The following is a 15545-nucleotide window of genomic DNA, read 5'->3' on the forward strand; positions in this document are numbered from 1 at the left end:
AAAATAAGATAGGTCTGTAGAGCAGGTTTATCGCTGGGTCTCTAGCTACGTGTAGAAAATCCTTCTATGCAGCCTGCAGGCACGCGTGGCCACAGGCCATGATAATTAAATTATAGACAAAACTGCTTGAATGTCAAGTCGCATCGTCTAGATATCTCAGAGTGTGACGATTTATTTGATAAAAAATCTCGTACGTTGCAAATTAGAGAAATTACGTATTTAGCCCAAATTCATCTAAATCTTCTACTAGTGTGCTAAGTCTTACGAATGCAAGCTTTCAGTTGATGTTCCAAGTATGCATGTTTCTTCAAGCAAAGTTTGAATGACTAAACCTACTGCAACCGGTAGAGAATGAGGCAAAGTTTCCTGTATCAACCTATATTAGATTATAGATATTATTACAAATTTTGCGATTTCTGAATATCTAATTATAAAATTGGTGGTTTTAGGTATAGTTGTAGGTCTATGATGACCGCCCTGCAGCCAACAAGAGCAGCAGTGGTCTAACGTGCAATAAGCCAGCGTTTGGGACATCGTGTCTGGCAACTAACATGTCAATCAGTCATCTTATCTAAACTTACATTAATTAATTATACGTAAACCTAGACATTCAAAGACGGTGGAGCGCCCTGCTCTCAAATGTTAATTAATTAAGTCAACTAACCTTGCAATGTATTATGATTATTTATCCATGCATCTGCATGCTCTTGCTACTATTTGACACTTCGGGGTAAGCCTGTGCGTACACCAGTAAAAAGTGTAAATGACGTCATTGCTATTTCCCAATTACCCGTACGCAATAAAACTATTTCACACAGGAGTACTTCTAAACTTAACGTTTGGTTGCAGCAAATGGCTTTATTTCATCAGCAATGTTAGATATGTAGTCGACAACTATATGTATAAGAAAGGATCACTGAATCTCTTTCGGGAGAAGTGTTTAGGTTAAAAAGAGTTTTCGTTAAAGTTCAAGCACAAAGCAATGCTTCTATCAGTCAGACTGAAAAGTCTCGTAGGTAAGATCTGTAAATTCCACAACAGACAAATTAATATCAATAACTAACAATAGGTAACTTGAATTAAACCTGACATGATATTTCTTTTCAAGTAGAACGCTCAGAAGCTACGACTTCCCAGTTTGTTTGAGAGATGTTAATTGATGGACATTTCCAATATTCGCAAATAATTAAGTTTTTGGAGAGGTTGTAATCTTCTTAAACGATGCAAGTTAATTAAGCGGGGAGAGACGGTATCTATTAATTGGCAAGCTGGGTGTAACACATCGTTCCCTGTTGTTCTCTGCCTCGGACATGTTGTGTGATAACATTAGTCTCGCGTAGCCAGACACTTTCTCGCCGCGTCATCCATTACTATAATATATATAATATATTTATATTAATAATATATATATGTATTAATAATATATTTTATTAATACGCCAACCAACACTTCCGTCTGTCTGGATGGATGTATGTCTTGACACGACGCCGCTCTCGAATCGTCGTGAACGAGGCGGCCCGGTCGATTTCGGTCGTTGGAGACGATTTAAAGGTATGCGAGGTTAAACGGGGAGTCTGTGTTGATTTGGGCTTTGAGCGCGAACATGTCTAACAGTACTTCTACCGTTACAACTGGTGACAGGAGTGAGATCGAAGTCAACACGCCTCGTACCTACACAGAAAAAGCATACTTAGTGGTGTGGCTAAAGAAGTAGACGTGTGGGCCGTCCTGAAAGATTACAGCTGGGAAAAGAAAGCTCTGGCTATGGCATAACGCCTAGATGGACCAGCTTTCGAGTGTTATACGCGCATGAGCAAAGAAACCAAAAAGGCCCATCAGTAGTTGCAGAAGAGCGCAAGCAGGAGTTTGTCCGAGCAGAGAGCGATCGAGATACCACTATCCACGAGCTTACAGAAGGATCTTGTCGCGCAGGTGAGTCTCCAGCTTCATTTGCACATGATGTTTGCCGGCTTGCTAAAGTGGCATATCCAGGAATTGGCGCGGATGCGCTCGATACCATAGCGAGGGATTGATTTTGAGAGGACTACCACCGGAGCTACGCGTGACCCTACGATGACACCCGCAAACTACAACCAAGAATGTTCAAGACCTAGCCGCAGAAGTCGTACGATTACAACTGGCTGGGGTGGGAAGCACGACACCGCAGACTGCATGCGTTGCCCAGGCAACAGTTACAGACACGGATGCATCTCACGCTAGTCCGTCATTAGTAGATCAGATTGTAGAGCGAGTATATCAATTGATGACTGATCACGACAACGGCACCAGCGAGACGGAAACCAACCACATGCAAGTAGTACGACACAAGACAGCTCCGTCAAGAGGCAGGTATCCTACCTATTGAAATAGCGGCCCAAAAATGCGATTACGCATTTCCCACGAATGCTCCATCTGCGGTGAAGACGACCAAACGAAAAAGTTCTGTCAACATCGCGACTATTGCTACCGCTGTTTGAAACCGGGGCACTACGCACGTGACTGTATAGCTAACCAACCATCCAGGCCTCTCTTCGGAAAAGGCCGTGTTATGGCACTAGCAGTTGAAAATCACGGGCTTCTTCGTGTTGATGTACAACTTGGTGGGCCGGATCATTACCCTTTTCTCATTGACATCGGGTAGAAATTAGTCTTATTCCCGCTTCGTTCGCCTCCAATATTAAAGGCAAGATTAACTGGCAATTGTCCCGACAACCGGTCATGGTTGATGGGTCTAGCATCCGCTGCGAAGGCACGGTTACTTGTAGGATACGTCTTGGACCACGAGATATTTCAGCGCAATTCTACATTGTGCCGGGTATCACGGAGGGCATTCTAGGACTCAATGATACGTTATCTCATCTGGACTTACAAATTGACACGAGAACGCGACAGTTGTTCATTGACGGTCATGCCATACCCGAATGTGAATGGCTTCGCCCTCCTGAACGATCACGCTCGCAGATCCAACTGGTCAGGTTTTGGGAATGTGTATGCTACTACTGATGAGTACATTGCTCCTGGCCAAGAATACACTGTTTGGAGCAAGGTTCACTGCCCAGGTCTACGTCCAGGCGAGACATACACAGGTGTAGTGGAAGTAACAGAGCGGTTGCCGGCTTCCTACGGCCTTGTAGGATGCTGTACGCTTGCCATTGGGGGATCATCACAACACGTCCCATTCAAGGTTTTTAACTTGTCAGGAGAGACAGTACGCATGCACAAGAACCAGAGCTTAGCAGAATTTACAGAGGCAACCACATCGACAAGCACAAGCACAGGACTGCCAGACGTTGTCAAGATCACGCCCGGAAATCATATCACAGATAAACAATCAAAACGACAACATTTGCTTTACAAGTATCAGACCATGTTTGCTTACGATAGAAACGAATAACGAACGTCTACCCTTGAACACACACTCAAGCTGACAGATGACACACCAGTGGCTTCTAGGTACTGGCGCATCTCTAGCGGGTGGAGACATGAGATCGAAAAGGAAGTTCAAACGCTACAAAATAACGGTGTTATTAGATCGTCAACGTCCTCATACGCAGTTCCAATTTGTCCTGTGAAGCAGAAGGACGGGACTATGTGCCTCTGCATTGACTAGTAAACTTCCGTACCAAAGGCGATGCGTTTCCCATGGACAACATATTGGACGTTATCGAAAACATGCCGGCACGCGATACTTTAGCACAATTGATCTTGCACAAGGCTATCACCAGGTACCAGTCGCTGAGGCCGACCAAGAGACAGCGCTTTCCGTACTTCATCCAAATGCCGTTCGGGTTGAAAGAAGCGCCAGCGACCTTTTGGAGTCTGATTTGGCCCACAGTCTCCGCATCAAAGCAAGTAAATGCAGTTTCGCTATGACGGAAGTCATCTTCTGTGGACACAAACTTAGCGCCGAGGGGATACAACCATCCAGCACTAAACTCGACACCATCAGCAGGTTGCCCGTTCCATCCACACCTACCAAAGTCAAAACTTTTCTTGGGGCTACTGAATGGTACAGAAAGATTATTAGGAACTACGCCACAACAGCTGCCGCTCTCACAAAACTAACAGGCTGGAGTACCATTCAATTGGACGCTCGAGTGCCAAGCAGCGTTCGAAACATTAAAACTACAATTGATGAAGTCACCCTTGCTAAGTCATATTCGTCCGGTCATGCCTCTCATTCTGAAAACGGATGCCTCTACCGTTGGTCTGGGCGCGAAACTCGCTCAGAAGACACACGAAGAAACATCATGTCGCTTTTTTAGCAAAGCTATGACTAAAATTGAACGGACTTACTCGACATACGACCGCGAATTGCTCGCTATTGTATCAGCTATTCGACACTTTCGCCACTACCTTCTCGCCAGGCGGTTTGTGCTACGTGCTGACCACAAACCACTGCAATATTTTCCCGTCACCCGAGACCCTTGAGGTAGACGCGCCCCATGGCTTTCAGCATTCAGTAGGTTGAAGGTACCCAGTATTGCGTCGCAGATGCTTTGAGCCGTTTGAGTTTTAAAAAAGAACCCATTGACACAGTTACCAACGTCACTACAAGTGAATCGTCGCAATTTTTGGAAGACGACATTCGGACTGCCCAAGCAGCCAACCCTGCATGACATCGCGGTAGTCATCAGACTTATCAAGTCTTGTCGTCCTCCGTCAGCCGACGCATCCATTAATGTGAAGAGTTTTCTGCGACATGATCTTTGCCTTGCAGAAAACATCGTTTGGCGCAAGCCGCACGACTCGAGACAGTTGGTCGTGCCACTCGCGCTTGTACCACGAGTCTTACAAGTGGCGCACGATGACCCTACAGCAGGACACCAGGGAGCTAACAAAACCCTCGACAGGCTACTCGCACGTTTCTGGTGGCCTACAGTTAGCCAGGATGTTGCTGCATATACTCAGTCGTGCCACCGTTGTGGAGAACGCAACCATCCAACTGCTTCAGCTATAGCTCCGTTTTGTCAACGCCCTCGCCCTTCTCGTCCGTTCGATATCGTGGAGCCAGATATTAAAGGACCATTGCCACTGTCCCCAGACGGATACCGCTACATTCTAGTCTTCCAAGGTGCTTTCAGCAAGTGTGCGGAAATGACACCCATTGCAACCACGTCGGCCCACACCGTTACCACCAAATTGAGAAGTGGATCGGGCGCTACGTCATCCCTCGCACCATCCACTCCGAGTACAACGTTTAACGACTTGTGTGATAAGTATGGGATCCGGCACTCTGTCTCTTCAGCCTACCACCCGCAAGCTAATGGCTCCGTTGAGCGGCCGAACCGTTCTATAGGAACAGCTCTGGCAAAGGTCGTTCACCCCTCTCAAACCGACTGGCCAGATCGACTATCGGACGTGCAGTTGGCATACAACTCTGCGTCATTTCTAAACAGGGAGCCCGCACAATCACCGATTCCTTGGCGGACTGTCTCCAATCAACACCGAAAGCAGATGTACAGCAATCACAAAAACGCAACGGTTTCTCTTCACATCCCAACCGACTGATACATTACAGTGCACACAAGAATTATATGACCGCGTCGAAGACCATCTTAATATCGCCACCTTTAATCAGCAAGCGCGGTACAACCAGAACACACACCACAAGCCATACAGCCTTGGCGACCACGTATGGCTCTACCAGCCACGTGTCCTTTGCGGCAAGACCGTACACTAACGCCGTATGGGACTGGACCATACGTTATTGTAAAGCGTTGCTTAGAGGTAACTTATGTCATTCGTAAGCTATGCGGCAGAAAGGAAAACATCGCTCACTGCAACCGTATGATTATATCATAGACACTAATATGACTTAACGTAGTTAATTATTATGGACAGATTGGGTTGAGTTATAACGTTGCGTTGTACTTATTAGTCTAGTGGTACCAATGCGAGACGCCTGGACTCGCTCTCGTTTAAGAAGGGAGTAGTGTAAGGGTAGACGAGGTTATACGGGGAGTCTGTGTTGAGTTGGACTTTGAGCGCGAACATGTCTAACAATACTTCTACCGTTACAACGAACGGTCGAGTCGGATTTTGCCTATACTCCCTCCGACGGCCAGAAACGAGACTTTGGCGGCAGATGCGGCGGAGTTTGTTTGCCAATTAGTATGCAGATGTGACGTGCGCTCGCCAGCCATCCTCTAATTCGCACAACTGATAGATTGCAAGTGCGTCCGCTGCAGTCGGATCACCGGCGTGCGTCCTTCCGTCCGTCCATCAGGTCCGCTTTTGCGTGCATGCGATAGATTGCCACCGCCCCTAGGGGGTAGTACTACACGTATATTGATTATGTAGTACTTCCGAAAGTACTATGCCGCAAGAAAGGGTCTGGTTACGCGAGACTAGATCACACAGGTACTGAGGTAGACACAGACAGACACAAACACAGACACAGACACACACGCACACACACACACACGCACACGCACGCACACTCACACACACTCACACACCACAAACACGCGCGCGCGCGGACACACACACACACACACACACACACACACACACACACACACACGAGATGAAAGTGTGTTTTCTAGGTCACGTACATTTAGAGAGCAAAATGTTGACCTGGCTCAAAGTGCTTGGCGAATTTTAGTGTAACAACCTGTTTCGATTTTAGACAGATAAATTTCAAGAACCATCTACTGCAACGTCTAGATCTCTCCAATTCAGGCTCTATAGTATCTATAGAAAGAATTCAGTCAGCTTTCCCTTCAGTGCGAATTAAAATAAAGTAGAGCGCCCAAGGCTTGCGGTTACTGAGTGTTTGAATTAATTAATTTAGCGATAAAATGCGCATGCGTTAGTGTGAACGTCCCCCTAATTAGCTAATTTTTCTAACTATAAAGTGTAGAAGCTATAAAACTTACGCAGACCACGCCCTAATGTGGAAACCTTGCCTCTCTGTAGCTACAGTAGTACGTCAGTGTAAGGTCAATCCTCTTAGTTTACTAAGTAATACCATAGCAACACCAACTACATTCACACATCAATTGCTTCCTAACATCAAGACAAAGCAAAACGAATGCAGCAAAAAGCAAACGTATCACATCTAACTAGCTGCTACATAAAGCATGTACTGCATACCACGCAATTACCATTTACTGCCAAATGTCCCTAAAACGCTGTCATCTAGATGTCTTGGTACTCTTCCAGTCTAGCTTTTGCCTTATCACATTCGTCTTTTTTCAACGGTTTGTTGCTCTCGTAATTCAACCAATCCTCAGGAGTTTTGTCCACAAAATGCCAATATTTCACAAGAGGTTTTCTACAAACAGCCCATGCTTGAATCTGTTCTTCTGGCTCGTGGACTAAAGTTGGGTCAGGAACAATTGACTTCTTCCATGGGCGACAGTCATCGTAATAGTCAAGAAACTCTGACAGGCTTGGAAGCATCGGATCGTCACCTCTACCCCACATCATGTCTGCAGCGTCGGTGCTAAGACACATGTCGAACACTGGATGCTTCCAATTACGCACACGGGTGCCATGAAAAGCAGGAAAAATATGACGAGCACAATTATGATCACTGTGATCGTTCACGAGTGAGCATTTTGAACCACAAAGTGGGCACTTTGCTCGACATCCTTTTATTTTTGTCCAAACTTGTTCACACTCGTCACTCATGCTGTTAGCTACTATTTCTTGCAAATTCTCAAGTACTTTGGTTAGCAGCTTACGCATACTGGACTTACACCGTGTACAGAATACCTCAACTCGTGCAATAGGAAAATTGGTCATTTGCGGAAATCTGACCAATGCAGCCATCAGCAAGTTTCGAACACTAGCCGTCTCACTTAAGTCTTCGGCACGGGTTTCCAGATAATCTTTAAAGTCATTAAGATGACCTGCAGTAGTTTGACAGCTTTGTTGCCACCTTACTGCAGTGTCCTCTACCATCTTGTACATTTCTGAAACGCTCTCTGTTAGTTTATGCTCATTGGTATGTATTGCTATCTGCTTGCGATTTGCAAACATCTGAATAAATAATTTTTTCAGATATGCGTTTACATCGATGCAATATTCCAACACCTCATCATAGTTGCCTCTTTTAAATGAGCTATGGTAAGCACGTTCTGCTGCCTTCTCTGGATCCTGCATTTGCTGAAGAACTTGGTCACGAACCTCGGACGCGAATTCGTGCACTTTGCTCTTTACCCATACCTTTAACTGTTCATTATACTCGTCGGCAAACCTTGCAGCGCGTTCCAGATCGTCAGCTTCGTTACTTGCTGTGGCAATAAAGGTTTCTCTCTTTTTCTCTCTCATTCGTTCAAGTTCGTCTTCCTGTTCTAAAATGCGCTTTTCCTCAGCAGAGCAAACTACCTGATATGCTACTTGCTGCAAATGAACAATAAGATCGTTAGTAAATGGAGCTCGCTGTAGCTTCAGTCTCTCATGATATGTAAACAACACGGATTCCACCTGTTTAACCTCATTACAGGCTAAAAGAACAATATCTGTGACAATATCTGTGTTACATTTGCCGTCTTGCGATACGATCTTCTTCACGAACCTGTCTTGCAAATTTTGCACTCTCGTCTTCATTTCGTGAACTACGACGGAGTTTGAACCAATTAAATTTTTGTCTGACGTCGGTAAAAACATGTCCCATGCTTTCTGGATCACAGTAGATTTTGTTTTGAGATACTTTTTAACCCATATATTGTCACTGCTGTTAACAAAGTCTGTTGATTTTGACAATGTAGTTAAACGAAAGGCAGAAGAGACGATGGCCAGTATCTTGTTATGTTGATGTCTTTCCCAAACGTGGCGAAATATCTTCAAAACTTCTGCCTCAACGTCTACGTCTGTCTTTCTTGTTTCTAGTAAACGTTTTCTATACTTTGATTCATACTGCTTCCACAGGTTATCAAAGATCTTTGCTGCGTCAGACACGGACAATGACGATTGATATCCAGTACGCGTCAACTCTCTATCCAGTTGTACGTAGAAGCTTCGATCAAAAGCCTCAGTGTTAAGTCTGTGTTTAGCCAAATGCAGTTGTCTCAACCATGAGTAGGTGTGAAAGTCATAAGCAGAAGACAGTGGAGTTGCTAATTTGCAACGAAATTCTTTCTTTAGGTCTTCGTTGTACTTCTTGGCTTGAGTGCGTTGCTCAAAGTAATGAACTAATTCTTCGTGCGTTGCTCTTTTCAAACTAGTTAGCTCAGACTGACACTCTTTGTCATACATTAGAACTGATGTCTCGTCTTTGACCGTCTGCAAACGTTCTGTGTGTTTCTTCACAACAGCTCTCGCTTGCTCATTGAACTTGTTTTCAGCTTGTTTGACAAGAGACGTCACGATTTCATTTATCTCTTTGTGAAGACGCAATTCATGAAGAGCTTTGTAATGCAATAATGTGTAACCGTACTTAGTGAGTGTATCCCACACTATACAAGCGTGTCTATACCAGTTTATGAGAACCTCACTGTCGTCAGGCGAGTCTAACGTTGAACGATCGCCGAGCGTTGACTGCAGTATCCTTTGGCGTAGGGCAAACGCCTCTTCAGAAAAAACAGCAGACGGTGATTCTACAGTTCGTTCTTCCCGTTTTACTTCAGAAAATGCACTTGGAAGAAGAAATATAGCGTCATGCTTCAAAGACACGAGATCATCAAGATTTTTCTGTCCACTTCCCATTGCTTCTCTCAGCATCTTCCTCATCAGTGTTAGCGAATCGCTTTGTACTTTGGTGTTACGATCTCTCTGGTCTCGCAATACGAACATCATTTCCGTTCGAATATCGGCCACTTGCAGATAATCCATTGCGTATAAACAAACTTCTAACAATTCTTTCATTTGAGAAGAAATCTCTCCCTTATGGTTCACTATAACAGCATCTGAACAAGCCATAGCCATCACCGTAATTTGACCGTCAAATACGTGACCACTTCCTTCTAACGACAAAAGACCTTCCGAATCGAGAACTAAAAGATATCTTCCGTCCGATATGCGTACGAATGAAGCATACAGACCTTTCGTGCATCTTCCCACCCTCGTGGCAAACCCACATCCAAACAAGTAATTGAGCAATGTAGACTTAGCAGAACTCTGCGCGCCTATAACTGATACAACAAGCAAGTCACTTCTGTTCTTCAACTCAACTCCTAGCTGTTTCATTATGTCTTGTATAAACTTGCTTGCAGTCATCTGTAACGGATTTCCTCGAAGTAATTGCATAGGATAACCTTCCCATACACATTGTGTGTAAACTTGCTTAATTAATTACCCGGGGATCTAGACAAAGTTTGCTCAAATGATCATTCACTATTGCATCATCTTCTAACAAAGCACAAAGTTCCATCAACTCACTCCAAAAGGAGTCTATCGATATATCTAACTGATCTATGCAAAATGAAACTTCCTCCAGCTGACGTTTGATATCATCTATTCTGTGTTGACTCTGCTGTTCACTTTCCGTTTGATCTGCGTTTCTACTTGATTCTAGCTGTTCCATTAGATTCCGTCTCTCTCTAAAATGAGGATTGAAATATTCCGCTTTCCACAACTCCAAGTAATGTTGGAATTCAGCCAACTGATGGTGCTTTTCCTCTGACACAAGACTAATGAATAGTTTGACTGGATAAGAAATCTCGGAAATCGTTTGCCGTCGAGTCTCCAACTCTCTCATCTCTTGTCCTAAATTTGCTAATTCTACGTGAAGCTCACCTCTATTCCCTTTATGTCCGATTTCCTGAAGTTCTTTCTCCTGGTGACGATTTTTAGCCATAGCTGCGTAAATTGCTGTTAGAGGAAAGAGACGGTTAGCAAGCTTGCCTTTCTCCGGATTACTTGCTTCAAGAGCTACAAACGTTTCTCTTCCTAAGGAAGAAAATCCGTCGAATTGCCTACTAAATTCCCTTGCGTAAGGAACTAAGGCCACACCTTGTCCTGTGTAACAGGACACAAAACGCCTTTGAATAACTTGCGAGCATGGCAATAGTTGTTTGAGTTTGCGAAATATTGGTGCTATTTGATCTCTAATACGTACGACAGTAATTTGCCGCTGCCCTTCTGTACGACATTTGGCAAGGTCTTCGACGAGCATAACTTTTGCTACTCTATTGGGAAGGATCTCTCTTAACGATTGACTAATTGATGACAATGGTGGAAGAGTATCGGACATTTCAGAACTGAGAGAGACATCACGAACAAAAACGACAATCTCTGCGTTTGTGGAATGAAGATTACAACTGTTTAGTAAGAACGATCGTAAGCTGTCACCAAGAGAACCGCCAGGACCAAAATCATTAGCAGTCACGTGAACAAGTACTAGTGCTGCGACCGAGCAAAGAGTGGACAAAGCATATCGAAACGTTTCCTCCTTCGTAAACCCGTGAACATCGGCAAAATTGAGACCGCAAGGAACGTTAGATTTGACCTCAAGTACAAGATCAATAGAAGGGGAATGAGATAAGCCGACATCAGCTTTGGCAGGACACACATCGAAAGAATCAAAGCTCAACGACGTAGTCTCTAGTTGTCCTACCAACTTCCCCGTCAATGTCGATTTTCCTTTACGTACTGCGCTTGCTGTACCACATGATACGACGAGTGGATAACTTGGGACTGCGAGAACATCTTGAAGAGATTGAAAGTTTGTGACTGGTCGGACGTCGCCTCTCGGAAGTTGAAGAACGTAAGCGACCGGAAGAGCACAGTATAAACTTGAATAGAGAGACACGAGGCGACTGTGAGCTGCTTCGGGCATTACCTCTAACAAAGCAACAAAAACATCTTTAGGTGTTAGCTCCAAGAGTAGAGGAGACAGCACGGCAGTTTCCCCTGCTTTCGTTTCCCTTGCTTCATAGTTTATCGAGGAAATAAACGTATCCACAATTGATTGAAAGTTTTCTCGTCGCTTCAGCAAGTCCACTAAATATGGCTTGAGATGGGCAGCAAAACCCTTACCGCCACATCTGCGGTATAGACCTATTACCTTGTCTGGAGTGAGCTCTTCTAGCTCAACTGTGAAAAAGCTGTCGTCTTTATCACAATCGGGACGACCGTTGCCAATCAACATTTTGTAAAATTGTCGCTTCACATTTACCAAAGAGGAATTGTCAGTATTATCAAACTGACCAAGTGCCTGACAAGTTTCCGTAGTATAGGAATCTGTATGCATATACAAACATATCGTAGGAATTCGGGTAAAATAACTTAATAACTTTCTTACCGTAACCTGAAAAGGATTGAACAAGAGAACTTGCAGAAGACAAAGCAAGTGCCATTGATTCTGAAGTTCTAGGTCGTTTTCTCGACGAAGTCATAGCAACTTCAATACAAAAGATAGACTGCATAAATCAAACTAAATTAAGAGTTATCATATATGCGTTATAGTTACCTGCACAAGAGTCTGGCGGCGAACTGAACGTCGTACTCGCAGCCGACACAGGAAGAATCGGCCGATAAAAATTATTATGCCAATTGTTACCCGGATGTGAGCAAACGGAAACAGCAGGTAACGGACTATGGACCGAGTGAGTGTGACCTGCTTCAAAGCCTGTATAATGCAAACAATATGGTTTAAAATTTTACAAAACAGGTGCAAAAAACTTCTCGCTAGTGACTTCTATATACATTTACCTAAGAGTTGCTGTGAATTCCATAGCCACGGCGCTGTAGCTGGTGGAGCTCGCGGTCGTCCTAGTTGGTCTAGTGGCAGAAAGTGCTGGCGCCCACCTTCAAACGTAAAACGTCTTTCAGAATATTTCTCATTTTCGACTACATTGCTAAGCTGAAGCTGCACACTACGTTCTGAGGGTATCGTCTCATCATTGCAAACTGAAGACGACGCTTCTAAACACAAGTAATTAGATCACAATGTGTTGTTGTGTGCATGTAAGCAGGAAATTTCCATCTTCTACCTTTTGTACTGTTTGCAGTTGAAATTGCAGCAGATTCCTCTATAACGCAACTTGCTGTTGTTTGAGACGCCAAGTCGCTACCAGAGCCAATCGGCTCACTGCTACTATCATTCGTGCTAAGATCTTGATCTAGAAAAAAACACACACAAAAAAGAATAGTATAGTACTGTAAATCTATAATACGGCCTCCACAAAGTCTAGCGTATACTGTGTATACTTACCTGCTTCTAGCAATGTCTTCAGGACGTTTGGCTGCTTGTCCATAAGAATCTTCTCAAATTCTTCTAACTGTGACGCTTGTTGTTCATCGTTAGACAACTTTTCCAATACATGCAGAAATCTGTCATTGATAAAATCAGAAGGCTTTCCCATCTTCTTGATCCTTAGTAAACCCTGGTGCTGCTGTTGTGTGATGATACCCTTTTCAGCACATGCAGCAAGAACAGCACTCGTGTCTAACGTTTGGACCACTTCCTCTCGTTTTTGTCTCAGTTGTTGCCAAGTTAAACGTGCAGACGAACGAACAAGATTGCAAATAGTCAAGTTTACTTTGCCAACAGACTCTAAAAATCTCACTACGATGTTAGGGTCGCTGTCGGACTTCTCCATGACAATGTCGTAAAGAGCTTCTGATGCTGTGTCAGGAGCATCCAGTTGTTCTAAGATGGTAATAACATCTGCCACAGCTTCTTCACCAAGAACTTGGTCAGACATTAAGGCATTAATAGCAGGCTGAAGACAAGATTGTAGTTGTTGCAACACACTAGCTTTCTCGGATGAAAACCTTGATAGAATAAATGAGACGTGCGTAACAGACTCAGAACATTCCTGTAAGAAAGCAAGTAAGCGTCAACATACAGTCACTGCAAAGTAAGATAAAATTTATCCGTTCCTATCATTATGTAATTGATGAAACAGCAGCAGAATCAAACTCGCACGCGCACGCCCACCCCCACCTAAAATACCTAAAAGTTAGGAGCTGCGGATTACTATTGACGCCGCAGCTAACAGCTCGGCTCCTGTGCACTACTCAGGAGAACTCTGGGCCTGCGCTAGCAATCTCCTGCAGCCAGGCCAGGTACTAGCGAGAGCACCTGCTTGTGAAGCCAACCGCGTGTGGTGTGAGTACCCGAAGTCTCACCTGGACCCTAGTGGCTGATGTCACAGCAAATGGCCTAAGTCTCCAGTCAAAGACAAGGTACTCATTTATACTCCTGAGTCAAGAGAGACAATTGTGTGTGAGTTTCTTACGTAGGGAAATTATGCCATAGATCGCCATCACGGAGACTTGAACTTGCAACCCTGATGGGTCCCGGATGTACTCACTCACTGACTCACTTAGCAGATGACTATCTCACCAACTGAGCCATAGCACCACACACACACACACACACACACACACACACACACACACACACACACACAACAACAACAAAAAATGGACAAATGTCAAGCCCTCCACGTCATTCGTAAATGACGTCAACCTTAAGGTTAGTTGCGGAGATAGCTCCCCTGCCTCTAGAGACAGGGCCTCCATGCGCTACGTAGAGGCTTACGGCCAGCGCTACAATCCACCTGAAGCTTGGCCAGAGTCATCCAGGGGCACTGACTATGGCGCAGCTTTGGGACTGGACACCAAGACCCACACGTACCCGTCTGCTGCATGATGTTAGAGCCAAGCCAGCGGTCATGTCCACCCCAGTCAATGACCGAGTACTCATTTATACTCCTGAGTCGAGAGAAGCAATTGTGTGTAAGTTTCTTGCTGAACCTGCAACCCTGCAAGGTCCCGGATGTTTTCATTCTCCAAATGCACTCTCTAACCAATTGAGCTATTGCACCACACACACACACACACACACACACACACACACACACACACACACACACACACACACACACACACACACACACACACACACAACAAACTAGTAAACTGACAGATAAAAGCGAATACAGAAAGGCAGCGTAAGAACCAGACGTGCCCTGCCCTAGTCTGTCTACGACAAGTTCGCCTCTGTAACTCGAAATCGAGGTTATGTTGTCGGTGAAAGCAAGAAATAAATTGAGCAACTTGTTCTCTTTGCTGACTCATGGTGCAGTCCCTCCGTCTCCATCACACATTCCACTCTAGCCCTCCTACCTACCTAGTCTAGTTTCTCTTTCTACGTTCCATTCATTACCACGCTTACGTATTCCTAGACGTTACAATGCACATCACGACAAATGTGTTTCCAGGTAAGCACAGGTAAGCACCATGCAAGCAACACGCCCTGCATACCAATGTCTGCAGTGACAATAATATTACTAACCGTGTATACAAATTATACGACAGTACATGCGCCACAAAAAGACGTCGGTTTAGAAGCACGGTTACTCTACTGTATGTCGCGTAATGTAAGTCTGTGATGTACCCGTTTATGCAGTCGGCTATACAGATGTACGCCTACTCACTTCCTCAGTATCGCTATTCGGCTTGCCTTCATCACTAGCAGCTGCAGCCATTTCGTAATTACACGTGGTCACTCTCCGCTACAGCAAGCAAGCAAAAAACCGATGCGAAAAGGTTTGTTGGCGGCTGCAAAAAGAGAAAGTTGAACCGGAAAACTGATGGTTCACGAAAACAACTTTCTACCTTCTGGAGAATTCAAGAAGCGCTAG

The 15545-nt window shown here is 44.5% G+C and overlaps 2 protein-coding genes across 2 annotated transcripts; both read right to left on the reverse strand.

The window, feature by feature from the left end:
* Positions 1-6949: 6949 nt before the first annotated feature.
* Positions 6950-11127, reverse strand: LOC134186150 (interferon-induced very large GTPase 1-like). Its single transcript, XM_062654065.1, has one exon. It carries the CDS (start codon positions 10195-10197, stop codon positions 7144-7146), a length of 3054 nt encoding a protein of 1017 aa, XP_062510049.1. The 5' UTR covers positions 10198-11127; the 3' UTR covers positions 6950-7143.
* Positions 10235-13692, reverse strand: LOC134186036 (uncharacterized). The gene is made up of 6 exons (XM_062653942.1): positions 13106-13692; positions 12885-13013; positions 12604-12816; positions 12362-12520; positions 12194-12292; positions 10235-12132 (listed from the first exon to the last, which is right to left on the reverse strand). The coding sequence occupies exons 1-6, from the start codon at positions 13596-13598 to the stop codon at positions 10235-10237; spliced, it is 2991 nt and encodes a 996-aa protein (XP_062509926.1). The 5' UTR covers positions 13599-13692.
* Between the last annotated feature and the right edge of the window lie 1853 nt (positions 13693-15545).

Source organism: Corticium candelabrum, chromosome 10 (genome assembly GCF_963422355.1).
Source record: "Corticium candelabrum chromosome 10, ooCorCand1.1, whole genome shotgun sequence".
NCBI lineage: Eukaryota > Metazoa > Porifera > Homoscleromorpha > Homosclerophorida > Plakinidae > Corticium > Corticium candelabrum.